At 48.1% G+C, this 27128-nt stretch overlaps 3 protein-coding genes across 6 annotated transcripts; 2 read left to right on the forward strand and 1 right to left on the reverse strand.

The window, feature by feature from the left end:
• Window positions 1-546: 546 nt before the first annotated feature.
• BSDC1 (BSD domain containing 1) lies at window positions 547-24586 on the forward strand. 4 transcript variants are annotated; one of them, XM_010952157.3, is made up of 11 exons: window positions 547-587; window positions 853-913; window positions 6038-6154; window positions 8834-9001; window positions 10361-10415; window positions 12297-12412; window positions 12835-12903; window positions 13058-13136; window positions 13944-14423; window positions 20026-20129; window positions 23788-24586. In XM_010952157.3, the coding sequence occupies exons 1-11, from the start codon at window positions 577-579 to the stop codon at window positions 23821-23823; spliced, it is 1296 nt and encodes a 431-aa protein (XP_010950459.2). In that variant the 5' UTR covers window positions 547-576; the 3' UTR covers window positions 23824-24586. The 4 variants fall into 4 exon arrangements, with proteins under 4 accessions (XP_010950459.2, XP_010950460.1, XP_074233043.1 ...); XM_010952158.3 differs by lacking the exon at window positions 23788-24586 and adding an exon at window positions 21616-23564; XM_074376942.1 differs by having other exon boundaries at window positions 564-587; window positions 811-913.
• Window positions 23741-25255, reverse strand: TSSK3 (testis specific serine kinase 3). The gene is made up of 2 exons (XM_010952161.3): window positions 25111-25255; window positions 23741-24402 (listed from the first exon to the last, which is right to left on the reverse strand). The coding sequence occupies exons 1-2, from the start codon at window positions 25253-25255 to the stop codon at window positions 23741-23743; spliced, it is 807 nt and encodes a 268-aa protein (XP_010950463.2).
• On the forward strand, window positions 24734-26675 carry FAM229A (family with sequence similarity 229 member A). The gene is made up of 3 exons (XM_074376944.1): window positions 24734-25976; window positions 26058-26204; window positions 26410-26675. The coding sequence occupies exons 1-3, from the start codon at window positions 25840-25842 to the stop codon at window positions 26510-26512; spliced, it is 387 nt and encodes a 128-aa protein (XP_074233045.1). The 5' UTR covers window positions 24734-25839; the 3' UTR covers window positions 26513-26675.
• Window positions 26676-27128: the final 453 nt, after the last annotated feature.

A 27128-nucleotide genomic window follows, 5' to 3' on the forward strand; every position in this document is an offset into this window, starting at 1 on the left:
CCCTCCAGAGGCTGCAACGAAGACACCTCAGAATTTTCCGCCGCACACCTCCAAACCCTGGCCCAGAGCCCCGCATACTGCGCTTGCTGAATTAACCCGAAGAGACCCCAGGCAGCTGCTACGCGGCTGGTTTCATAAAGGGGGGCGGTCCTAGCCCTGAGCTCTGGGATACGGACTTTCGAGCTCCAGCTCCACACTCTCCCTTTCTCCCCTCTACTCCCACCTCCCGGCCTCTCAGCCAGAGGGCCGATCTTGGCCCAAAACAGCCACCGTATCGGATGTCAGCTGATACTGGACCGAGGTTGTTGGGATAGGGCTAATACTGGAGGTGGGGCCTGAATACGAAACTGGGTGGGGATTGGACAGAGCGTTAAGGGGAGGAGTTGAAATCTGAACTCTGGACAGAGACTGGACTGAGCTCAAGGAGGTGGAGCCTAATAATAGAGTGGGGCGGAGATTGGGCTGAGGGTGGTGTGGGCGCGGGACTGGGCCGCGCGCTCCGGGGCGGTGCTTGAGGGGGCGGTGCCGTGTCGGAAGTCAAAGGTCAGTAAATAGTGGTGATGTCAGGCGGGCAAGATGGCGGAAGGGTGAGCCCGTCATCCAGTTCTCCGGCGTTGGGCCGTGAATTTTCCCAGGGTTGGGGTGCTGGGCCAGGGTCACCGCGGGGAACAGGAAGCCAGTGCGGGCGTGGACGGAGCCGAAAAGGCGGGGTGGAGTCACAGTGTGAGGGGGTGGGGAAGCGGCCTGCGAAGCCTCGGCCCGCGGGCCACATCTGAGGGGGAAACTGAGAGCCGATCTTTGCGCGGCCAGGAGTCGCACCGCGGGGCCGCCAGATGTGTCTGTCTTCCACAGGGAGGACGTGGGATGGTGGCGGAGCTGGCTGCAGCAGAGCTACCAGGCAGTCAAGGAGAAGGTAAGCCGGGCTGGCGCCGTTGCTCCGGTAGGGCCCCGCGCTGCCTCACGGTAACCTGGTCCGAGCCGCACCGCCAGACCTATAGGGGCGCCGGGCTTCGGGGATGAGGCCGACTTGGGCCCTACTCTCTGGCCCCGACTCAGACCGGTATGAGTCTAGCCGCAGTGAAATAAAATTGGTCTTAAAGGCTGGAGCTACCCTGTCGTAGGAATCCATGGGAAAGAGTGATTTATTCCCTCTCGGGAAATCTACAACTTCGTAGAAGAGAGAACATTTGATTAGGCCTTCAAGAGAAAGGATTCTAGCAATAGAATCTTCCTTCTATAGTCATTCAGGTACTGGAGTGTATGCCACAGCCAGCACTTTCTAACAGGTCCTGAGAATACCGACTTCAGTCAAACAGATGCAATCCTGGGCCTCCCAAAACTCACAGTCTAGTGGGGTAACAGCAATTCCTGGGAGATGAGTGAGGGTTGACTTTGCCAGTGGACAATGCCATTGTGTTCCTGTTTCATTCCATACTAGTTTGTCAAAACCAACCCAACTGAATTCTAGAAAAAGTTAATTACTATTTACCTCAAGCAATTGGGGTGAGTCTTGCTTCAGGGCAGACTCCCAAGAGGCTTCCGGCTTCATTTAAATCAGTCCTCTACTCTGGGAGTATTTTTATCCTCCTCTAGCCTGCATACTCTTAGATAGCCTCTCAGCTACAGCCCAGCAAATCTGAGAATAGTTCAAGCTGTTTATGTTGTTGATGAGGCCTCAGAGAGAATTTCACACTGAGGTTTAATAGAAGAGACCCCAAAGTAACTTGCTTCTTGTTGCAGTCTGCCGGAAGGAGAGTCCGACATTCATTTAGCAAATGTGTGAGGAACTCCTGTGATTTACTCTCAAGGTTGATCTCATCATAACACACACAAAAATAGATAGTTGATTAGCCTTCCATCTTTGTTCTCTCATTTGAAGCAAGGGAGGGGTGGGTGTTTCACTTTTGACAGTTCCCCATTTGGGAAGAGAAGGCTTAATTTCATACTCTTATGTGAACCTAGGCAAGTTATTTCACCTCTCAAAGCCTCAGTTCCTCATCTCTAAAATGGGAATACTAATAATACTTACCTGATAGGATTGTGAGGATTAAATGATAATGTAGGTAAAGCACTAAGAACAATACCTAGCACACAGTAATTACTATATAAGTGTTAACTATTTTTATTAAGTACTGAGAGTGATGGGGAAACTTCTTAAATACCACCAATCCATTTTTCCTTCAATTCTGTTCTCGGTCTTTCAGGGCTTTCCTGGCCTGCCTTCCTTCCCTTCCTATCCTGGCTCCATCTGGACCACTCAATTCCCAGCACCCCTGATTCTCTTGCACCCCATAGCATATATTGCCCTGGAAAATACAGCTCGGAGACGCTACTGTAATCTGCCTTCCTCTGCTCCTTACTTCCTCTTGTAGAGTGTGTGTGTGTGTGTGTGTGTGTGTGTGCGCTTGCCACAGACACTGGTAGGGAAAGTCTCGTTGCTCTTTGGCCCCACCACAGATTCCCCAAACTCATCTGGGCCTGAGCCCTTCAGATCTCCCAACACCTACCCCAGCAAGTTTTTTCAGTCTCATATGTGCTTCTCCCCTTGCCTTCAGAAACTTTCCCCAAACCTAACTCTTCCCTCAAGTCCCCTGTTCGACCACTTCCTCTTTTACTTCCCAGAGACAACCTCACCTCCTCCTTTTTAAAATTTGAAGTCAACAGCATGATTTCTTCTTAACTCCCTCAGCACCCCTGAAGCCACTACACCATAACTTATCTGTATAAACACTCGTTTTCACCTACCATTTGCCAAATCCAGTGGATGTTTTTCAGCCCTTATCTTCCTGGACCTTTCTGCTGCATTAGACACTAGTGATCACTCCCTCTTTCCTGAAACTACTTTCCTGGCTTTTGTGGCATGATTCTCAGTTCTCCACATACTACTCCAGACTTTCCTTTCTTTTTTTTCTTTTTTAATGTTTTATTTATTTATTATTTAATCATTTTATTTTGGCAGGAGGAGGTAATTAGGTTTATTTATTTTTGGAGTTGGTGCTGGGGTTTGAAGCCAGGACCTCATGCATGCTAAGCATGCACTCTACCACTTGAGCTATGCCCTCCCCATACTTTCCTTTCCTGTTTTGTGAGTTCCTCTTCCTCTACTTTCCCCTTAATTTTTTTTTTTTAATGGAAGTACTGGGGATTGAACCCAGGACCTCGTGCACGCTAAGTATGCACTCTACTAATGAGCTATACCCTCCCCTCTACTTTCCCCTTAAAGGTGGCGTTTGAAGGGCCTTGTTCTTAGCCCATTGCTCTGTTTACTCAACAAACTCTTCCTGGGTGACCTCCTCCATTTTCATTTTGGGGTGACTCCTGGTCCTTTTCTCTGAGCTTTCGTGTTTGAGAATAGCTCCTGCTGGACAGCTGTCCCAGGTAGCCCACAATCACCACAGATTCTATGTACCAAAGTCATTGTTACCATCTATTTTCTAAACCTGCTCTCCCTTCAGCATTTTCTCCCTCAGCTGGCAGCACTACAACCACCCAGTCACCTAGCTTAGTAGCGAGTAGCTCTCCCTGACTTTCTTTCCCTGAGTCAACACATCTGTTTAATCACCAGATCCACCCTTTTTGCCTAATATTTCTTGAACCAGTCCCCCATCCTCTCATCCTTACCAGCACTGTACTTATTCATATTCTTCTATTTTCTTTCCTGGACTATTGCAGCAGCCTCCTGACTGGTCTTCCTCCATTTCTAATGTTGTTGCTCCTGGACCTATCATCCATGCCAGTCTCTGGAGTGACCTATCAAAAATGCAATTTCATTATGTCCAACCTCCTTCAAACTTTTGGTGGCTCCCCATCACCCACAGGCCTGACCAGGCCCTCCACGGTTGCCCTCTCCAGCTTTATCCTTTACCACCTCTGTTTTGCGTTTTATGTTCACTAGGACTACATTGCTTGTAGGTCTCAGTAAACCCCAGGCCCCACTATGCCTAGACTTCCTTAGCTGACTCCTGCCCATTCTTTAGAGCTCAGTCCAGGATTCCCTTCTCCAGGTCTTTACAGCCTCCCCACAACATGCTGGTCACTGCTCTGCCCTCGCACACCAGCACTGTTGTGTGAGCATTTTCCCTGGTAGACTGACTTTCTTGAGGGCTGGCACCATGTCTGTTCATTTATGTTCCCTCAGAGCTCACAGTCTAGTAAGGGAGACAACCATTCATCACATAGTCATGTGAATGTTATATAATTAAAACTGTCCTAGTACATGTCAATTTAACAAGCACACATTTTTTGAGGGCCTACTCTATGCCACACTCCACGTCAGATACTGGGAAAGCACCAATGAACAGAAAACAAAGGCTCTATATTCATGGAACTCAGCAGTTTATGCAGGAAGATAGGTGTTGAACAGATAATCACACGTCTAAAGCAAGGCAAATGTTAAAGAGGTGCCCATAAAGCAGGAGAGCCATCCTAGTCTGAGGTGGCATCAGGGGGGGTTCCCCAGGGAAGCGACATGTAAACATAGATCTGAAGGGGGAACAGGGGTTAGCCAAGTGAGAGGGTTCATTCATTTTGTTTGTTCTCTTGTTTTGAAAAGCTGAGCTGTGTGTCAAGGAGAGGGAATGATGTGTTCAGATGTCCTGAGGTAGGGAAGATGCTAGAGCATTTGGGAAACTTGAAGGCCAACTGGTGCTCAGTGAGGGGCACAGTGGGAGGGGATGAGAGTCTGCCAGAGGTGAGATTATATGGGTCTTGTAAGTAAAGGTAAAGATTTTATATTTGCCGTAGGATATCATGTAACCACTGAAGAATGTAAGGCAAGGGCAACATGCTGTTCCAACTTTCAAAGCTCCCACTGGTGTCACAAGGAGAAGGTAGCAGAGGTATCTGATCAACCTGGGAAAGGAGTCCAGGTGAAAGAGCATGTTGGTCTGGACTAAGGTGGTGGCAGTGTGGATGGAGAGAGAATTAATAAATGACTCTTCCACTCCAGTTAAGGAGTCCCAGTCTGAAATGGAGGCATCCTCACCCCCAGAGAAGCCCCTGGCTGACAGATGAGCCTGTCTCATTCAGAGCCTTCCCAGGCAGGCCCTTCAGCAAAGAAAAAAAAAATCACCAGAACTCTCAAAAACATGTTTAAAAAATGCAGGTACTTAACCCTGTGTAAAATGGAAGGGCTTACAGGGGTGAGCACAAATAGTCCAGGAAGGTGTCCTAGAGTGGGTGAGGATGAAGCAAGACAAGGAAAGACTCAGACAAGGGCTGCAGGCCTGCTGTCTCACAGTGGGTCTGAGTGCAGGGTGAGAGGCAGGTTGGTCCGACAGAAGCAAATATCAGTTCTGTCCAAAGGAGCTTTATGGGTGAATGGAACCTTGGAATGGTGGAACCAAGAAAGCCTCGGAGAGAATCCAGTCCAATATTTCTCTTAACATCTGCTTTGTTGAATGTAAAAATTCACACACCTTTATCCTGGTGTTAAAAATTGCTCATAAAAGCTTTCTAAACTGTTGCTGTCACCAATGCAACATGTTTATGAAAACTTTCAAGCAAATAATTTCATATACTGCCTCAGATTTCTGCTGAATTTCCCCATAACAAAAAAGTAAAAATAGAAACACTTTTCTTTGATAAAAAAATCATACACCTTCTCTTCGTGTTGTTTGAAATTAGAAGCAAAGGTCATGACTTCTACAGCATAGCAAAGTGTGCATCAGTCTGTTTTATTTTCAGACTCCACATGTCCCCTTCCCCAGTCTGCTCACCAGAGCCACTGATCTAGTCCACCTCCCTCATTTCCTAAGAGGAAAACGAGGACTAGGTGAGAGTTCCTTCTGGCCACATATCTTATAAGTGTCTGAGCTGAGCTCAGTCCCTGTTCTCAGAGCAGCAGGAAGTTCCTCCTTGCTATTCTGCTGTTGGGTAATCCCGGGTCGTGGAATTGGGACAAGAAAGCATTGTTTTTGAGCCCAGGTGCCATATTTCTTGAGTTTTCCATTTGTCTGTCTGGAACTGAAGTACAGGGAACAGGAACAAAAGGTGGTGGAGCCAGCTGGCTCTGTCATCCCTCTCTGTCTTCCCTTAGTCCTCCGAAGCCTTGGAGTTCATGAAGCGGGACCTGACAGAGTTCACACAGGTGGTACAACACGACACGGCCTGCACCATTGCAGCCACCGCCAGCGTGGTCAAGGAGAAGCTGGCTGTGAGTACCACCTGCACCCTCTAAATATCTGTCCCTCACAGCCTGACCTGCTCTGGGACCCTGGTGAGGGTTCCCAGCCTTTCTACCATTAGGTGACTGTTTTTCCCCATAGACTCCCATTTTGAAAGAATTGTGTCTGTCAAGTAAATAAGCTACATATATTAAGTAATAATAAGTTTTCCCACTTCTGTACTGTTCTAGCAAATGTTTTCCTATGAGCAAAGTCAGCATTATAAACAATTTAGAAAATGGAGATAAATAAAATAAAAAGACCTAGACACACCTGTAATTCAGTCTCCCAGAGATAACTGCTGTTTGTATTTGAGGAGCATATCCCTTATGTACAAGTTCTTTTTCAAAACTAGAATCAACTGAATACCATGGTTTATAATCTACTTTTTTTTCCCCCTCTGGCAGGGGGAGGTAATTAGGTTTATTTATTTCATTACTTTTATAATGGAGGTACTGGGGATTGAACCCAGGACCTCATGCATGCTAAGCATGTGCTCTACCACTTGAACTATACACTCCTCCTATAACTTACTTTTTTACTTAATCATTGCAGACCTTATTCTACAGCATCATAAATGGCATGGTAATCTGTTATGTGGATTTAACCAGTTCCTAGTTTCCTATTTCAGTTCTCTACAATGTTGTAAACAACTACAGTGAACATTCTGACTGCTAAATCTTTGCCCCTGATATTTTCTTTATAATGAAGCACTGGAGGGGATATAGGGTGAGTACAGTCTTAGACCTTTTACTATCTACGGCAAAACTACCCTCCAGAAAGATTTTGCCAACTTATATTCTTACTGGCTCCGTTTTTGTTTTGTTTTGTTTTTAATCAATCAGAGATGTATAATGGAATTCTCTTGTAAGATAGAAGTTAGATTCTGAAGTCAATGTAAAAAGTGAAAATTGTACTTCAAGGTCAAAGATAACCCTGCAAACCGCAAGTTTCCAATGAAGGACAGTACACTGGTTTTGTATTATAGTTTCTCCATTAGTGTTGGAACAGATTTCAGTTTCTTCGTTTACTCACCAGCTGAATCAGTTGCCTTGTGATTAGAGGCCATGTTATGAAAAACATGTTGTGGAATTTTTTTAGCCAAATTCTTCTGTTAAATTTTGTAAAATACTGTCTGCCTGCTAACCACTGCTACTGATGAATATGAATGACAAGTAGTAATCCTGCTAAACTGCTCTAAGTCCAGCCAGTAGCACAGACACCACTCGTTCCTTTCATTTATTTATTCCTTTTTTCATTTCACAAATATGATTGTATACCTGTGCCAACACGTCCCGGGCACTGTTGATAGGCTCTAGGTTTAAAATGCCTGGGCAGCCTATCAGGAGTAAATATTTTCTACAAGGTTTGCAGAGCCTGGCCTTGTCTCTCAACATCCCATCCCTGCTCGCTCAAGGGCATTCTGTCCAAATTGGCTCAAGATTGGTGCCCGACTTGCCCCTTCTACAAAGTCCATACACTGGCCCTCAGCTGGTCCCAGGGTTGCTTCTAGGCAAGGCTGCCTGTTCTCATCCCGCCCATGTTTCCTCAACCTTTCATACAAAATACTTCCTTGGGGGTGGGTATAAGCTCTGGTAGAGCGCATGCTTAGCATGCATGAGGTTCAATCCCCAGTACTTCCATTTTAAAAAGAGAAAAAGAAAAGCAAAATACTCTATTTCCTGAATAATTATGATGATATTGTAATATTACAGTACTGCTGTTTATTAATTATTTGCGGTGTGCATTGTGCATGCCTTATCTCTTTTAATCTCCACAGTAACCCCCTGAAGGAAATTTATTTACCTGCATTTTATTGATAAGGAAACAGACTCCAAGAGGGTTTAGGTATTGTAGCCAACAAGCAGTAGAACTGGGATTCAAATCCAAGACTGACCCCAAAGCTAGTACCTTTCCCATCACTCTACCCATAAGTCTATGGCATGGATCCTCTCTTGTCTCTCTTTTTTTTTTTTAAAGACAAAATTTTTTTTTAAATTTCATTTTTCTCTCTTTTTTTCCCCCCCTAGAGGGGAGGGAGGTAATTAGGTTTATTTATTTATGTGTTTTTTAATGGCAGTACCAGGGATTGAACCCAGGACCTCATGCATGCTAAGCATGTGCTCTACCACTTGAGCTATACCCTCCCCCCTTCATTTTTCTTATTCTTTTTTTTCTATATATTTTTTTCTCTTTAAAGCCTACTATTTTATCCTTGTTTTTTTGTGGGGGGGGAGATAATTAGGGTGAGTGGGTGGTTGGTTTATTGATTGATTGATTTTAATGGAGGCACGGAGGATTGAACCCAGGACCTCGTGCATGCTAAGCACACACTCCACTCAGCTATATACCCTCCATACTCTCCCATCAATATCTGATCAGCCTGACTGGCCTTGAAATTTTGGTGAACCAGCCAGTCAAGGAGCTCTGCTCTGACCTACACAGGCCTACTGTGGCCCTGTTTTGTACCTTCATCTGGGGGATGAGGTCCCTGGCTGCCTTTCTCTCCTTCTCCAGCCAGAGGTATGAGCTGAAAGGTTGTGAGCATTTCTCTGGTCCCACACAGAGAGTACACTTTGGCCCCTCATGCTTCAACCCTCCATACCTCATACCCCAGGTTGCAGCCTGCTCCTGGGCCACTTGCTTCTTCTCCTGGCTTCTCTCTGCAGACTGAAGGCTCATCGGGAGCGACGGAGAAAATGAAGAAAGGGCTGTCTGACTTCCTAGGGGTGATCTCCGACACCTTTGCTCCCTCACCAGACAAAACCATCGACTGTGATGTCATCACCCTGATGGGCACGCCCTCTGGCACAGCTGAGCCCTATGATGGCACCAAGGTATTCACTCACTGTCTCCCCTGCAAATGCCTAACGGCACTGGGCTGTAGCTTCCAACCTGAGCTCAAAAACAATACATATTCATAAAAAAAAATATGTATATAACTAAATTAGAGAATATTGATATTGAAGAAGATAATCATTTCTAAACTTATAATCCCATCACACAAAAAGAACTACTGATTCCTCACTGGTGTATAGCCTTCCAATTCTTTTTGCTCGCAAACACTGATATAGTTTTGGTTTTTCCTTTCTAACAAAAGAAGCACTTTACATATGCAGTTTTGTAACCCACTTTTAAAAAATTTACAATTAACTGTTAGCATCTTTCCTAATCACCATTACTTTTAATGTCTTTAAATTCTTGCAAGTACATACAGCATAATTTTTCAGTCATTCCCCTAGTGTTGCACATTTGGATTCCTTTCAGCTTTCAACCACAATAAGGAATGCTGTGAAAGCATCTTAAATAACATTTGTGTTATTTAAGACTAATTTCCAATAGGAATAAATGTTCAGGGGAGGATGTCTTCAAAGCAGTTAAGTCAACAACAATGGTAGGATATTTCTACAGCATTTTATATTCTCATGGTTACTTCTCATATTTTGTGGGGTATTTTCTCCTAAATTCACAGGGTGGTGTCACAGCACTTTGGCCTTCATAGCATTTTACCACGTTGAATTTCCATTCCAAACACAGTTTTTCGTGCATGTTTTTCAGTGCTGGTCTTTGCACTACTACTTAGTGCACATTTGAGTAGATTGTGAAACTTTTTCAATTATAGGATTTTAAATTGTAACAGTAAATCACCAGAATCACTTGCTGAAGCTCTGATGCAGCCATCCCATGCTTCATGTAATGATGAGGAAGGAAGGAGGGACTTTCTGTTTACTAACTAAAGTTTGCTACTCCTGTGGCCCTAATGGGAACACAGCTTGCAGTTTATTTGGCAGACTGGCTATGAAATTAAGAAATTCTTGATGAATTGTTTTAATTTGAAGGAATTACTTTATTTCAAAATGTGCCAATGAATTTGGACTTTATTAATATATTTGCATTACCATTTTTCATATTTCACATAATTCAAAACCATTTTATACATATAGTTTTGTAGCTTGCTTATACTTCATTTTCTTAGTTCCCGAGGTGGGATATGGGTTGAAAGACCATTTTTCTAGGAACTCCAGCTTTGGATTCCTATGCCTGTGCTCCACTCTGTAGCCCACAGTATTAATTGCCAAGTGTCCTGTGGGTATGGTAGCCCACGGGGAGAAGCTTGTGGTGGCTGACTGGCTGAGAGGGGCTACTTTCTATCTGAAGCACCCCAGAATTTCTGTTCTTTTCTCTGATTCTTATAGGCTCGCCTCTATAGCCTGCAGTCAGACCCAGCAACCTACTGCAATGAACCAGATGGTAAGGAGGTAGCAGTGAGGGGGCAGGCTTGCTGGGCAGGGAGACCAAGGAGGTCTGGACTGTGTGCCATGTTTATCTCTGGTAGCAGTGGCCAGGCACCCACTGTGTAGAGGGACCAGAGTGGGGCTTGCTTGAACCTTACATTTGGTGGGATGGGTTGATGGTCCCTCTTCCTCCCTGAACCCAGACTGTCTTCATCCCCTTCTGCAGAAGCTTTGCTCCTCTTGTCCCTCATCGTCAGCTCAGGCTCCCTCCCCGCCCTGTGCCCTGCCTGCCTTCCCTTTGTCCTGTTTGCTAAGCCTCTGCTGTACAGTAAGCTCTAGGCTGGGAACTGGAAACCAGAAATTGTCAAACCTTCCATTCTATCCAGACCTCCAGGAACCTGCCGTTAGGAGAGGAAAACAGGGAATAAAGGAAAGATAGTAGAGATGGAGTGACTGCTCCTGCGAAAGATGGAGGCATTGTGAACCCGGAGGATGGCACTCAATCCAGCCTAGGAAACCTAGGATATGACACTTGAATTGAGACTTTAACGATGAATTAGAAGTAAACTAATTTTATTTTTAGAAGTGGGAAAAGGGTGTTCAAGTATAGGAACAGGACACTTGAAGGTCCAGAAAAATCTAGGCATTTGGGAAGGCTGGATAAAGGGTGAGGGAATGAGAACAGTGAGAGCTGCTGGGGGCACCAGACTGGAAGGGCTTTGGGTGCCAGACTAAGCAGTTGGAATAGTGTCCTAAAAGTTTCAAGGTAGTGGTTCTTAACCTTTTTTTAAGTCACAAAGACCTTTAAAAAATCTGTTGAAAATGACAAGCCCTCTTTCAACAGATTTTTGTATGCAATATGGGAATTCTTTAACTCTTTGAAGCCCATCTTTGGATATCGCCTAAAAAGACCTTCTGTAGAGAACTGTTGAAGGATTTTGAGGCCTGAGGTGATCAGATTTTGCATTTTCTAAAAGAGTCTCTGGGCAGTGTTGTGTAGGATGAAATAGGGAGAGACAGAGATGGGAATACCAGTTAGGAGGCTTGGTAGGAATCCTCATGTCAGAGATAGACCCAGAACCAGGGAGGTGGCAGGTAGAATGAAGAGGAAGGTGTGCATATAAGAGACACTGAGGAGGTGCAGTCCAGAGTGACAGAGAAAGGAGGCGTCTGGGAGGGCCCCCAGGTCTCTGGTGAATAACTGGGTGGGACAGGTGAGGGAGAGCAGAAGATGAGTGCACATTGGGTTTGTGGCATCTGTACAGATGGACATGTCCAGGCACCTGGACCTCTGGATCTGGAGCCTAGAATGGTAGTCTGGGCTGCAAAGACAGACTGAGGAATTGTCAGGGGGAGGAGGAGGTTGAAACTCATGGTTTAGTGGAGGTTATTGTGGGAGAAAATGGAGAATGAGAAGAGATAAGGAAAGGAAAAAGAGGAGCCCACTGAAGACTCAGATGGAACAACTAGACAAGTGGGAGGAAATACACAAAAGAGTAAGAAGCCAGGAGAGAAAAGGGCTCTAAGAGGAAGGTAGTGGTTCCCAGGGTCAGAAACTAGGATGGTCAGAAACACGAGAGAGGACAGAGACGCCATCGTTGGATCTGGCAGCACAGGGTCACTGGTGACCTGAGAACAGCTGTTTCAGAGAGGAAAGGGTTCAGTAGCCTAGTGCAGTGGGCTAATAAGCAGGCATGGGAGAGTGGGGACCACAGCCCCTCCTGGAGATCACTCCTTCATCCTGCCTGACCCCTCCCTCCACTTTGGGCCATATGGCTCTGAAAAAAATGATAAGCTTTCCTCATTGTCCATGTCCAGGCTTAGGTGTGATTTTAATAGGCCCAGTGTTCTTTTCTCAGACCCATGGAACTGACCATCAGTGTCTGTCCCTCTGCAGGGCCCCCGGAATTGTTTGACGCCTGGCTTTCCCAGTTCTGCTTGGAGGAGAAGAAGGGGGAGATCTCAGAGCTCCTTGTAGGCAGCCCCTCCATCCGGGCCCTCTACACCAAGATGGTGAGGGCCCAGCCAGCAGGACCTCAGCCAGCTCCCGGCTTGAGGTGTGGGGAGGTGGGAGGGACATGACCAGAGAGAGCCATTGTGGAGGCTTCTGGCCTAGAGCGCAGTGAGAGGCCCTGTGGAGCCGAGCCAGCCAGGTCCTGAGCCAAGAAACCACATGTGGGAAACAATTTGCCAGGCTTCTGGCATTCACGGGGAGAAATGAGAGGGCCAGCAAAGCCTGATGGGAGTTCTTTTCTCCCTCCTTGGCCAAGCTGGGCCAGGAAGGTGGGCCTGGTGGGAACAAGTGCTCTAAGAATCACTGCTCAGCCACTTAGACCATGTGAAATCCAGAGCAGCTGGGAGCTGGCTGATAAGGCTGGGGACACATCCCACACAACCACTCCCAAAGTCTCATTTCTGCTGCCCTTTCCCTCTAGGTGCCAGCAGCTGTTTCCCATTCAGAATTCTGGCATCGCTATTTCTATAAAGTCCATCAACTAGAGCAGGTATGCTGGCCTGGCCTGGGGAGATACTCCACTCAGCTGTGGGGGAAGTGGGCTGGATTTTGTTGAGGGAAGAAGGGGATAGAGGGTGCCAAGAGTTCTGGGGTCAGGACCAGGGTCTGGGAAGAGGGTTCCCTGACTGCTCCCCCATATTCAGGAACAGGCCCGGAGGGATGCCTTGAAGCAGCGGGCAGAACAGAGCATCTCTGAAGAGCCTGGCTGGGAGGAGGAAGAAGGTAAGAGATATTGAGAGGTGGTAGGCAGGTACAAAGTCCTGCCTGTGAGGTACTCTCTGGGCCATTCTCTCTGAAGCCTAGAGGTATGTGGCACCCCCAGGGAAGAGGAGGGAAGGAGTACAGTGTTTGCACATGTGGAAAATAGGCTGAGCTAGCAAGGGGATGTTTACCAAGGCTGGTGGATCCCAGGTTTAGGTACAGAAAATTGCATGTGTTATATTATATGTCCAAATTATACTAGAAGCTTTACATGTATAGTCCCTACCATAACTTCATTATCCCTCTTTTGCAAATGAGGCAGGTAGGTTAAAGAAAAGTTAAGTGGCTTGCTCAAGATCATGCACCTAGGATGTAGCAGAGCCCCACCTGAACCTCAGACTGGCTTACTTTCAAGTCTTGGCTTTTTAAGCTAAAATACAATTTGGGGCTGTGCTGCCGGAAGCTGAGTGCCCACCAAGCATGCGCTAGGCCTCCCTGGTAGGAGAGACTTTGACCAACAGGAAGTATCTGCAGAAGAACCATGACAGAGAAGGTGTGAGGAAACTGGCACCTGTTAGTCTTTTTTTCGAGGGTGAGGGGTTACTTATTTATTTAGATTTCACTTGGAGATACATTGAGTTTTGATGCATTAGATATTGTTACAAATAAGCAAATACAATGATCTGGACCTATCTTTAGTGAAGCACTTGTTAGTCTTGATGAGAGCACTTTGGTGGGAATCTGAGGTCTGTCTTCAGAGAGCTCCAAGGTTATCTTGGTGCTGACCAGGGCACATCACTCTCTTTCTCTGCCTTTCTCTCTTAACAGAGGAGCTTGTGGGCATTTCACCCACATCTCCAAAAGAGGCGAAGGTTCCTGTGGCCAAAACTTCCACATCCCTTAAAGGAGGACCTGGCCCCCGGAGCCCCTGTGAAGAGACTCTGGTGACCCCAGTTGAGCCTCCAACAGAAGTGACTCCATCAGCGAGCAGTGAGAGCATCTCCCTGGTGACACAGATTGCCAAACCTACCCCTGCACCTGAGGCACCAGTGCTGCCCAAGGACTTGTCCCAGAAGCTTCTAGAGGCATCTTTGGAGGAACAGGGCCCGGCCGTGGACATGGGCGAGATTGGACCCCCACCCCTAGCTCAGTCCAAGCCCCACATCCCTGCTGGCCGCCCCAGTGGCCCAGAGTCCAGGCCTCCAGCCAGAGTAGAGACTCTCAGGGAGGAGGTGCTCACAGACTTACGGGTGTTTGAGCTGAACTCGGACAGCGGGAAGTCTACACCCTCCAACAATGGAAAGAAAGGTAAGTCAAGACCAAGGCCCAGGGAATGTGTCAGGGCAGGGCAGGTGAGAATTGCCACCTCGCAAGACAGACTTGTCTCCTTGTCCCTTGTGAGGATCCTAGGAGCAGATGGCCTTTATTTGTGATACTGATGATGATGATGGCAGCTGCTATAGGTTGAATATTTATTACCATGTTCCATCAATTCTAAGATATATTTATTCTCTGAAATTAGGATGCACGTTGTAATTATTAGGGTCTTAGATTCAACAAAATAAGGTTTATGTCAGACCCTTTGCTAAGAATGTAGTATTGCATTTAATTTCTCAGTTACCAGGGGAGCTTGTTAATTTCTAGACATGTCACAACCCCATGATGTCAGTATTACTGTTCTCATTTAATAGATGAAGTGGGGAGGGTATAGCTCAGTGGTAGAGCCATGCTTAGCATGCACAAGGCCCTGGGTTCAATCTCGTATCTCCATTAAAAATGAATAAATAAATAAACCTAGTTATCTCCCCTCACCAAAAATTAAAAAAAAAAAATGAAGAAAGTGAGTCTCAGACATGTTAAGTAACTTGCTGAAATTCACATGGCCAGGAAGTAGCAAACCCAAATTCAGACCCAGATCTGTCTGATCTGAAACCCATAGCCTTAACTATCACACTGTGCCAATTTCTATCCTTTTGGACAATTTAACTTTATCCTAGGGTGGGAATTCCTGTGACATTGATTGCTGTCAAGGTTCTTCTCCCCTGTATGACCTCAGGAAAGTCATTTAGCTTCCCTAGATCTTCACTATTATTAACTATATAAACAAAACTTACATGTACAGTTTAAAGAAGAATAAAATGAACACTCATGAACTTGCAGTGACCCAGCTTAAATAACAGAGCTTAGTTTCTTATCTGCATAATGAAATTTTAGACTGGAGACTGACTTTATGTAAGGGGGGAACCTCTCTTTAACTCCTGCAATTAAAGGAAGTGGTATCAGCTTTAGCTCTGGTGCCAGCTTTTTGCCACATCCAAAATACTTCTCCAGAGATAGCTGGATTGTCAGCGAGAGCTCGCCTAGGCTTCTCACACACACATATCCCGTCTTTGCCAACACTCAGCACCAGTTGGCCACAAAGCTTGCCCAGGAGGTGAGCGCTGGCCTGCTGGCAGCAAGGGACTGGCTTGCTGCTGTGTATGGGGAAACGGGCCCCCTCACACCCTACCCACTCCCTGATGGAAACTGTGGGATTTCCAGTTTCCAACAGAGTGCTTTCCTTCTGACTCTGATTCAGTGAGGTCATCCATTGAGCTCCTGCTCTTTATGAGACACTGAGGAGGGAGGGGCAAAAGCTACAGTCTTTATGATGAAGCGCGAAGCAGTATGGGACAGGCTTGGTACCGGAGGAGTTCAGAGAAAGAAGGAACCTCCGAGCATCAGCAGGTTTTTCACCAAGGAGACAGGCACTGTATAGGAGAGTCGGAGAGTTTGGGGTAGGTGCGGGCGAGTAGTAGCCCAGGCTGAGGGGGCCTAGAAAGTCCAGATAGCAGAGGGCATGAGGCACATTGAAGGGGGTGACCAAAGTCCATTTTTCTGTATTGTCTCCTATGAGAGGAAGGGAGTAAGAAGGGAGGTGGGTTTGGCTCAGAAATAGAACTTAAGAACTTAAATTTTTAAGCTGAATTCAGGAAGTTGGACTTCGTGCCGCAAAGCAGCAGGGTATGTTGCTTATGTTATATGCCCAGCCTGTACTAGGAGGTTTACGTGTAGAGGCTTGGGCTCAGGCTCCGAAGTTCAGGCAGTTCTGGGTTCAAATCCCAGCTTTGTTCATAAGCTATGTGACTTCAGAGAAGTTACTGACCTTCTCTAAGCCTCCGTTTCTTTTCTGTATGTTGGGAGTAATTGTTTCATGATAGGTCCTCAGGGAAGAAATGGGGGTAGAGCCCTGCTTTGGGGAAATGATGAAGATAATAAGAGGCGCCATTCTCTGAGCACCTTCTTTATGTCTATATAGCTCTATGCTAAGCCCTTGATACGCATATTACTCAGTCCTCACCAGAGCCCTGTGAGATCTGTGAGATTTTCCCCACTTTTTCTTACTGGTAGGAAACTGAGATCAATCACCCACCCAATAAGCATTTAGAAAAGTGTGAAATAGCCTTTAGGAGAGTGAAGAGTAGGTGATGGACCTGACAGGTGGTATGGGTGGTGGGTGGGTGGTACAAAGGGTCCATTTGAGGTAATGGTCGTGAATTTTTGGAGAGCCCAGTCAGCATTGTTGTACTTTTGTCCAGCCACATTCAGTTGCTCAGGTGCGGGCACAGATAAGATGGGGAATTGGATTTAACCAGGTTTCAAGTTTAGCCAGGTGAATTCAAAAAGACTAGAGTCCAAGTGTATGCAAGAAGTGATCAGATTGATGCTTCATGGAATCTGAACTGGGTAAGAGAGGGAATAACAGTGAAACAGTTGAAAGGTTAAAGAATTACAGGTTCCATTTGGAATTGGGCTACTGGAGAGTATGATCAGAAAAAATGAGTGGTGGGTGGAGACTGGAAAAAATGAGATTATGAGGGAGATGCAGTATAAGCTCTTAATCACTCTGCTACGAGGTGTCTAATGCACTCGGGAATTCACGGAAGGAGGGCCTGGGGATTCAGTGAAGAAGACCTACCAGAAGTAGTCACTTAGGGGGAAGCTGGGGACTTGCACTAGAGTGGGACAGTGGGTAAATAGAGGGAGTAAGTTTTAAAAGAATGGAAGCTTGGTGACTCCTTTTCTCTCTTGTGTCCACGTCCTAAGATGACATGAGGGAGGCTTGGTTTATGAGTACAGCAGTCTCTGGGGGTGGCCCAGCCACAGGGCCTGCTAAGGGCCCAGGGTGCTCCCTGTCATTGCAGGGCTGCTTCCCACCTGCATTTTGTGCCGAGACCCATTTATCCAGGAGACTAGACTTACTCCGCTCAGGTCCCTCAGCAGGAAGCAGGGAGAGGAGACTGGGGCAGATCCTGTGGCCTGTGGACTGGAAGGAGCCCGACAGTAAAACTCCATCATGAATTCTTAAATTGTTGTTGCATAGATCAGTTCTCTGCCGCGTGCACAGTGTACTGGAGATCTTAGTGGTCTCATTGTGTGACAGGACAGGATGGTGGGAGGAGGCAGGTGGTAGAGAAAGTCCAGATTCACATCTCTGCCATTCAACACCTTTGTTTTCTCATCTGTAAAATGGAACTGTTAATACCCACCCCAGAGGATAGATGTGAAGTGCTCCAAAAATGTTAGCTGTTACACTTTTCTACACCAAAGCGTCTGCCCTAGCATTTAAGCCTGAAGAAGAGAGTTTCAAATCCCTAGAGGGTCTCCTGAGGTTAGAGAAAGCTGTCACAGCCACAGCTCTGAAGGAGGAATCAGCCAGGAGTCCTGACTTCTAATCCACAGGAAACCTGCACTGACAGAGCCAGGCATGAGCCACCAGTGTCCTGAAAGCACAGGGAGCCTTAGATGTGGAGTCAGAAGTGGGTATGGTTGCAGGTCTGCCCCTGACTGGCTGTGGGACCATGTGCAAAATTACTTAACTCTGAGACCAGGCCTTTAACGGCTCCATTTGTTAAATATCCACTATGTAGATATGTTACAGGCACTTTACATGATACTGCTAATTTTAACACTGTTGTATCTCAAACTACAGGCCTAGGTCTACAGAGAGTCATCCAGTACCTGTTTATAATGCAGAATTCTGGGCTGTCGCCTAGAACTGCTGAATCTAAATGAGGGGGATGGGAAGGCAGGAATCTGCATTCTGATAACCTCCTCTGGTGGTTCTTTCAAAGAGGGTGGTTTTACCCTTACTTTATAAATAAACTGAAGCCCAGAATAACTTGCCCATAGTAGATAGAAGAGTCGGGATTCCACCCAGGTCTGCTTGGCTCCAGAGACCCTGCTCTTATCACACTGCTTATGGCTAGCTAGGTGGCTAGAGAGAACAGTGCAAGACCCCTTACAAGGAATATGGGGATGGGCTGGGGGCGATCTCCAAGTCTGGGCACCTGGTGAGGAGCAAGCTTGACAAGAAGAAACAAGATTTTACAGGTGGTGCCATTGAGGGCTCAGAGCTTACTCTTTTTAAAAAGTGCTTTTTTAAAAAAATGGTTACAAAGTAATATGTGTTCATTTTAGAAACCAAAAAAAAAAAAAACCAAGAAAAATTACCCCATGGCCTCATCACCTAGAGATAACTACTGTTAGTATTCTTGTGGATATTTTGCTCATCCTTTCTGTATGTGTGCATGCATCTGTGCGTGTATTTTTTTAAATGGAATCATACTGCATATACATTTTTTTACAGGAACTATTTTTGTAGTTTTCTTCTTAGTAATATTATTTCCCATATACATTTTTTTATATTGCCTGTAAGAAGTCATACCTGAATATGAATGTTTGGAGCAATGGTTTTCAAGTCTTAGTAGGCATCAGAATCACCTAGATCAGGGAGGAGTAAATATTTTCCATACAGAGCCAGGTCACAAATACTTTAGGCTTTTGGGGGCATACAGTCTCTGTCCAACTTCTCAACTCTGTCATTAAAGCTTGAAAACAGTCATACATAGATGATGTGTAAACGAATGGCCCTGGCTGTGTTCCAAAATTTTTTTTCCAAAAACAGGCTGTAGGCTGGATTTGGTCCACAGATCATAATTTGCCAGCCCCTGATTTAGAGGAAGGGTCTTTGAATATTTATTGAGTATAAACTATTTGTTCTAGTCAATTGTAATACATAACAGAAGCTCCCTGTCCTTGGGGAGCCCACATTCTAGCTCCTCTATTATTAGACAATAAGCATAGTAAATCTGGTTGTGTAATACACTAGAAAGTGACAAATAGAATGGAATAGAACAACCAGAGCAGAGTGAGGGGATTGGGGCTGCAATGGAAAATAGGACGGTGAGAGTAGGCCACATTTGGGGTGGTGAGATTTGAGCAAAGACGTGAAGGAAGTGAGCAAGTTGGCCTGTGAATATCTGAGGAAGAGTCCCAGGTACAGGGAACAGCCCTAGCAAAGGCCCTAGGTGGGATTGCACCTGGTGTGTTTCAGGAGTAGCAGGATCAGGGTAAGGATGGAGTGAGAGGAGAAAGAAGTTCATTGTTTATTTCTTCCGAAAGATTTCCATAGCCCCAGGGAGCCTCTGGACCAAGATGCTTCTCCACTGTTCAGTAACTTGCTTTTTCTCACTTAATAACTTAAGACTATTTCATCATGTATATAAATGTTCTATGGCCTAACCTTTAAAAGCATAATGTTTTAATTTAATATAAAAACATAATGTTCTATCATATGATGACACCATTTATTTTTGTAATTCCCTATCAGTGGACTTTCAGGTGGTTTTTTTAAGTTTTTATCACTATAACAACACTACAGTAAACATCCTTTTGGTTAAATTTTTTACTGAATCCAGGATTTTTCCTTAGAATAGATTCCTAAAAGTGGGATCACTGAGCTGGAGAAAGCAGAATGTAAAAACCTTTGATGTGTATTTGTCAGGCCCTTTTATGAAGTGCTGTCACCCCAACTCCCACCTCTTCACATGCCCCTTCCTGTCTTTCACACTGTGGATCATGGTTCCAGGCTCAAGCACAGACATCAGTGAGGACTGGGAGAAGGACTTTGACTTGGACATGACTGAAGAAGAAGTGCAGATGGCGCTTTCCAAAGTGGATGCCTCCGGTGAGGTGAGTGGGCCTGTTGGCCACGGGGAGACAAGCCCAGTGATCCCAGGTCTGAGGACTCCCCTTCCCAAGCCCAATAGTCCCCTCAGAGTGGATCCCAGTCCTGTCTGAGGTGTCAGGCTGCAGGAAGGGAGCTCTGGCCTCCCACGCAGGCCCTGCCTGAATTTTTGTCATCAGCAGCCTCTGCTTCCCCTCAGTTCCAGGGTGCATGGATGGGAGAGTTCTTGACCTTAGCTCATATCAAAATCACCTGAGGAACTGCTAAAAAATACAGATGCCAAACCCTGCCCCAGATCTTTTAACTCATGGTCTCCAGATGTGTGACTGGAGCAGACCCCTGGCCTTAGAGACAAAAGACAGTGTGATCTAGGGCAAGTCACTTAACCTGAGCTTGTTTCCCCATCTAAAACATGGACTTGATCACCCTAATCTTACATGTTGTGATAGATGATGCATGTACACACGTGAGGCATAGTGCTTGGACATGGGAGCACTAATAGATATTACTGAAACCACCACAAAACCCAGTCCAGTTATAAGCTCAGAGGCTTATTCTTCACCACCTGTCAGAATCAAGAAGGGTCATTTTGAATGAGAACCTGGGAGAAGAAGCTCTCACAGCTAGTAAAGGACAGGGCTGAGGCTTCAGCCAACAAATCTGATTCAAGTCAGTGTTACATCCACCGTCACACAAGTACCACATGATTTCTTCCATCATGTAGTTCAAGAACCCACTGGAAAGAAGTGAACAGATTAGAGACAAGGGAAGGACCTTGTTTTTCATGTTGGGAGACTGAAGCCTGCAGGGAGGTAGTGACCTGCACTAGAGTATTTTGCACCTGTGACCTTACTATACCCAGGGTAGAGAAGGCCCATGGTGCCCTCTCATGCCACAGCACCTTCATGGCTTTTGTGTCTTTGCAGCCCTCTTTAAAACCTGGCATACAGTATACCTGGACAGAGTCATTCCACAACTTGTCATACCAGGGATCCACTGACAGCAGGCCAGGAGAGAGTTGCCTGGGGAGACTTCAGCTGGGGATTTAGGGTCCTAGAGCCCCTAGTGAAGAACCTGTGAGCACTTGCAGCCTGGTACCTCACTTGCTTCTGATCACAGTGCCACTCTCAGGTTCCCTGCCTGTCAGAGCCATGATCTTATCTGCTCAGCCAGAGACAAGTTCTCCTTAAGGGATTGACTATTTGGTTCTCACAGGCAGGGCGTCCCCTTGTAGTGTCCAGTGTTGGTTGGTAGTAGTATTTCCTCTGGGTCTGGAACAGTCAGAGCAGCAGATCCACCCCTTAGGCAGAAGACAGCTCTGCTCCCCAGATACTCCTTAAGGCTCTCATAGGAGGCAGGGTATGACCTGGGTCAGTGGGGGTGGGGGGGGAGAGCTATCCTGAAATGGAGGCAGCTGGGGAGCTTGGGTCTGGGCTTGACTCAGAGGAGTAAATATGTGTTTGTGCTCTCCATTACTTCTTCCCTTTGCAGCTGGAAGATGTAGAGTGGGAGGACTGGGAATGAGGGGAGCCAGAGCAAGCAGCTCCCCCACCCACAGCACCTCCCAACTCCCTCGCTCGTCTCAGCCCGGCCCTGGAAGACACTAAGAATGTCCCCCAAATGGCCTCTGTCAACCAGAGCTCTGGGTAGATTCTGGGTTGTTCCTTGTTGGCCCTTTAGGCCTCTACTCTGGGAAGGGGCTCGTTAAATCCAAACCTGGAACTCTGACTTGTGCCAACCATAGGATGACCCGAGGGGGAAGAAACCTTACCCTCTCACCAGAAGAGCCTACATTTCTCTGCTGAACACCCACTGTTCCTGGGGACTCTTGCTGGGAACTCCCAAGGGAGAGCCCTAGCCCATCTACCAGTGTAGACAGAGGCTAAACCACCAATCTCTTGGAGGACGCCAAGACAATATACTCTGTCATCCATAAGCAGACAAGGAAGGCCATGCCATCTGCCCTTGGCTAGACAGGGATGGTGAATACATTTTGGTTCCTGTCTCAGGGGGTAAGAGGCATTCATTTCTGGGAAATTTGCCTCTCTTGGGAATCTCCCCTACCCAGGCATTTTCCATTCCTAGAAAGATTCCTTTGGTTCAGAATCTAGAGACCAAACTCTGAGATCCCACCTCCCTCCTTTCATCCAGTCTAGGCTGGTACTTCCCCACCGCCTTTCCCAAGGCTTCTTCGTGTCAGATGCACCCGAGTCCTTAGCCCAGCTGTGCCACCTGCAAGAGTCTGCTCTTGCTTTTCTTCCTCTCCCCAGGAAGGGAGGGGGCCACTTCAGGCCCTTCCGTGCGTTGCCTGACGAGATACCCTGTCCAACCAGCAACCCACCTCGACTCCCCTGTAGCTTAGGACACAAGCCAGCTACCAGCGGTACAGAGCAGTGATCAGAGCTGAGTACTTACAACGCTGGTAAGCCCAGCTTCTCCGCCTCAACCCTTCTGCTTCTTGAAGGGACATGCTGGGGGTGAACTTCTTGAGACTCATCAGGCTTCTGCAGAAGCTCTTCTTCCTGAAGGCAGGCCCAGTCTTTGCGGCTCTCACCCCCACCCTGGTAAAGCTGCACCTCTCTTGGGGGACTGAGGGGCTGCAGGAATTCCTGGAGACCCTGGTGCTTCACAATGCTGCTCTGGTGATTCTTGTACATAATCTGGTGTGTTCACCAATGATTTAAAGGGATTGTGGTCAGGGACGCCAAGAGAGTGGTGGTCACTTCCACTTCAAACCTTCAATGGGGGTGGGATGGAGAGAATGCTGAATCTTTTTTTGACGGGGTGGGGTTTTTTCTCTTTGTAATTATTTTAGTTTAATTAACCTTTTGGTTGTTTGTGCAATATTATATATTTTAAATTATAATGCATCTCCCCAGAGTATTTTGTAGCTGGGAAAAGAAAAAAGGAAAAAAAAAAAAGATTCTAACAGCTGTTAGTTTTGTAATTAAAAAAGAAAGAAAAAAGAACTTTGTCCTGAACCTTTTCCAGACTTGCCGTTAACAGCATTAAAGAGATTCAACCAGAAGCTGGAAGATGTCTGGGGGTCTGTTCTTGTCCCCACAGCAGCTGCCCCAGGAGCCAATGTGCAGGGTGGCTTCCTGCTATAGCCTGGGGGAGGGGTGGAGTTGGGGAGGAGTCCTGAGGAAGTCCCTTGTCCTCATCCCAGACTGTTTGGCCTTTGCGATGAGGAAGGGACAGGGCCCCCAACAGGCCTCTCACCAAGACAAGGAGTCAAGGGCCATTTCTGCATTCCCAATGCTTCTGCTTTTATTTGGAAAGGAAGTTGCAACAGTGGTAGTTCTAATTGCTCTTGGTCATTTTTCTCCTCTCCTCCTCCTGTATGTGTATGATTCTGGGGTCTATTTTTAATTAACTTTAGTTAAACACCTGTATGAAAAATCACTTGTCAGCTGTAATAAAAGGGAAGTCTGAATGAGGCCTTCTGGTTCCATGAAGATCTTTAAAGGGAAAGAGAAGTAGGGCTGGGGAGGGTGTAGGTAAGTTTTAGGATAACTAAACTTAAAGTGTAAAATATATATCACCATTTTAGAAGCGGGTTTTTGGGTTTGCTTTCTCCCCCTGCTTTATTGGGGAGGACTTGCCATTGCTTTTATCAAGTGCTTGCTAGCCATGGATGCCAACTAACTTCTTCAATTGAAGGCCGGAGAATCATGTCTGGTTCCAGGAGCCGCTTGAGCAAGTCCTGGCATTCGGCTGAGATGCCCAGATGAGTGGGGAAGGACACCCCCTTCTGCTGCTGCCACAGCATCTTGGGGATGTCTGTGTCGTCAAAAGGTAGGCTGGCACAGAGCATGACGTACAGGACCACGCCCATGCTCCAGACGTCACCCTTCTTGCTATCATGGGGAATGCCCTGCAGCACCTCGGGGGCGGCATAGGCTGTGCTGCCGCAGAAGGTCTGGCTCAGCTCCCTGCGTGATTTGGGCAGCACCTTGGCGAAGCCAAAGTCTGTCAGCTTCAGGTTGAAGCCCTGCAACAAGGCGTTCTCGCATTTGAGGTCCCGGTGGGCCACACCACAGCCATGGCAGTAGCGGATGGCCTCGACCATCTGACGGAAGAGAGCCTTGGCCCGGCTCTCGGGCAGTGGCCCCCCATTCAGCACACAGTCAAAGACATCCCCTCCTTCAGCCAGCTCCATCACCAGGTAGATCTTCCCATCGGCAGACTCCAGCATCTCATACACCCGGATGATGTTCTTGTGGTCCAGGGTACGGACAATCTGGAGCTCCCGGGGCAGGAATCTCTGGATAAACTCTAAGGAAACAAGGGGAAAGAGATGGAGTATCAAGTCCAGCCTTCTGTCTGCCTGTCTGCCCACTACATCTGGATCTTGTGCCTTGGTTCCCTTCAACCAGTCTTAAATGTCTAGCTGCTTGGACACAGCAAAGAAAGTTCACTTCTATTGTTATTGTAGTTAATATATTATTCAAAGGAACTACTTTCTGTCAGCTTCAGGGAGTGTTGTGAGCAGCCTGTGAGACCGTGGATATCAAAGTGCTTTGGGGAGTTTTAGACAAAGCTATTGAATTCCAGTTATGAGGCCTGATTTGCCCACAACACAGTGAGCCAGCTCCTCTCACCTCTGCCTCTGACCCACAGTTCTTTCCAAGAGCCCTATCTTTTTCCCATCTCTACCTGCCTTAGCACCAGGTCCTGCCCTCTGCTAGCTCTGGCCATGGCCTAGCCCATCTCTCTTCCCCTCCTGGAATAGGAAAGGCCTGGTGAGCTTGGGGTCTGCTTCTGGGGATCCTTCACCTCCTGCCACTTTAATTTGGACTTTGGAGGATGTGATTTTCCTCACTCCCAGCATCCCTCTGTTCCCCACTGACCTGCTCCAGAGCCACAGTCTCCTGCTCTCCTTGGTTCCAGACTAAAGGGGAGGAGGGAATGATCCTTCTGACTGGAGGAAGCACCCACCCACCTCAGCCAGCCCTCCCTTTCTCCAAAGGGGCCCCAGCTCACCTTCTGGCCCTCCCATCTTGTCTATAATTTTAATTGCCACTTTTCTTTGGTGTTTTTTGGAAACTGCTTCTTTTACTTTTGAGTAGGTCCCTTCCCCAATGGTCTTGCCCAGCTGGTACCCATTGGAGAGCAGAAAGTCCTCCATGCTGTCTAGCACCTCCTTCCTATCACCCTCTCAGCTCATGCTGCCTCTGCGAGGCAGCTCTACTCCACCATCGCCCTTGGCCCGCTCCTTTTCCCCCCAAGGACTTCATCCACAGCCGCCCCCAGCGCTAGAACATTCTCCGTCTGGACACAGCAGCCGCGGGTAGTGGGGAGGGAGAGGGCCAGACATTTTAAAACTCTGGCCCAATTGTGATGTAAATGCTGTGTGACCCTTGGCCGAAATGGGCAATGCCCCTACTTGCCCGCGCAGCCACCACCAAACCCAGCACGGGTTAAGTCATCGCTGCACCCCGCGCCTGGCCTGCGCCTGGCCTGCACCTGGCGGTGAGTCGCAGCCCCGCCTGTCGGGGGCGCTCCGGGTTTCTGCGCGGAGCCCAGGATGCCAGACTCCTTTTCATGGGAGCCGCCTCCTGCGCCCCCATCGGGCAGCTGGGGGTCTGCGCGACCCATAGCGCGAGCCCTCCAACTCCCCGCTCGCCGCCGCGCTAAGTGTCTGGGCGGCGCGAGGTTCCCTGGCGGGAGGAACGGGTTCTGTGAGGTCAGCGCGTCGCGGCCCGGGTCACAATGCAGCCCTCCCCCTCGGCACCCGGGCCCGGACGCGCCGCAGACACCTGCCCGGCTCCGCCTGGACCGGAGCGTCCTCCCGCGGCCAGGGCTCGGGCAGCTGCTTCCAGCCTGGGACCGGCCTCGGCCTCCGGCAGGTGAGCAACAGCCCAGGGGGCGGGCGCGGGGAGGCGGCGCCAGGCTGCCCTGGAGCGGCCTGACCGCCACTCCCTGCGCAGAGCGCCCAGGGGCCTGGACATGAGTGCTCAGGAGCCCCCGCAGGGTCGGAGATTCCCAATTGAGGCCGGAGACTCCCCTGGCCTTGCCGCCGCCCCCGAGTCCCAGGACAGCCCGGAGCCGGTAGCTACGGAGCACAACCCGGTCAGGTGAGGCCGGCGCCCCTCCCCGCCGCCCCGCCCCGGCCCGGCCCACTTTTCCTCCCCAGAGCCCCCCCGCCCCCGCCCCCGCCCCACGTAAGGTCCCACATGCGCGCCCGAACCTGGAGGACCCCAAGTGCACTCCTTGATACGTCCCCAACAGAATGGGCCGCCCCCGCCTTCAGCGCCCACTGTCGCGCCCCGCTTTCCCCAGGCCGCTTCGACGCTGCCCGGGCTGCCACTGCCTGACGCTGCTGCACGTGCCCATCGACGTCTACCTGGCCATGGGCGGGAGCCCCCGGGCCCGCGCCACCTGAGTGCGCCTGCGCACGGCGGCACCGCGGGAGCCGGGAGGGGACGAGGCCCGCCGCGGGCCACCACGCTGAGGTCGCGCGCGCCGAGCACGAGACAATGATGCACATTTTAAAATAAAAGAATGATGCACATTTTAATAAAGCACAGCATAAACTGTTCTTTCTACTCTGGGCTGGCCGTGTATGTCTGTCCCGTCGGATTGGACCGCCAGCTGCTCCGCCTCCAACAACACCTTCCCTTCTGCTGCCTCCTCCCTTGGACCCAGCCCTAGGGGCCCGCCCTTTCCAGTCTGCTTTCTTCTTGTAGGGCACCAGCCTGTCCCCCCATTTCTTGCTAGTCGTGACCCCTCCCCAGGGTCCCTCTGCTAGGGCCCTCCCCTCATCCTTCTCCCCATCGCTCTCCTTGGTTATCCAGTAAAATTCGCATTACTATGCGGGACCCAGGGTTCAGAGAATCATGTGACTGGAGGGAGTGGATAGACAACTTAGAATAAAGAGAATGGCCACCCACACCGGGCCCAGGCCCATTTAATTCTCCCAAGATGGAGTTTGGTTTTGCTGCTTGCTGTTTTGTGACCCTGGGCACCTCTGGCTTTGTTGGAGGGGTTACGGGCTGCCC

The sequence above is a fragment of the Camelus bactrianus genome, chromosome 13 (assembly GCF_048773025.1).
Source record: "Camelus bactrianus isolate YW-2024 breed Bactrian camel chromosome 13, ASM4877302v1, whole genome shotgun sequence".
Classification (NCBI taxonomy): Eukaryota; Metazoa; Chordata; class Mammalia; order Artiodactyla; family Camelidae; genus Camelus; species Camelus bactrianus.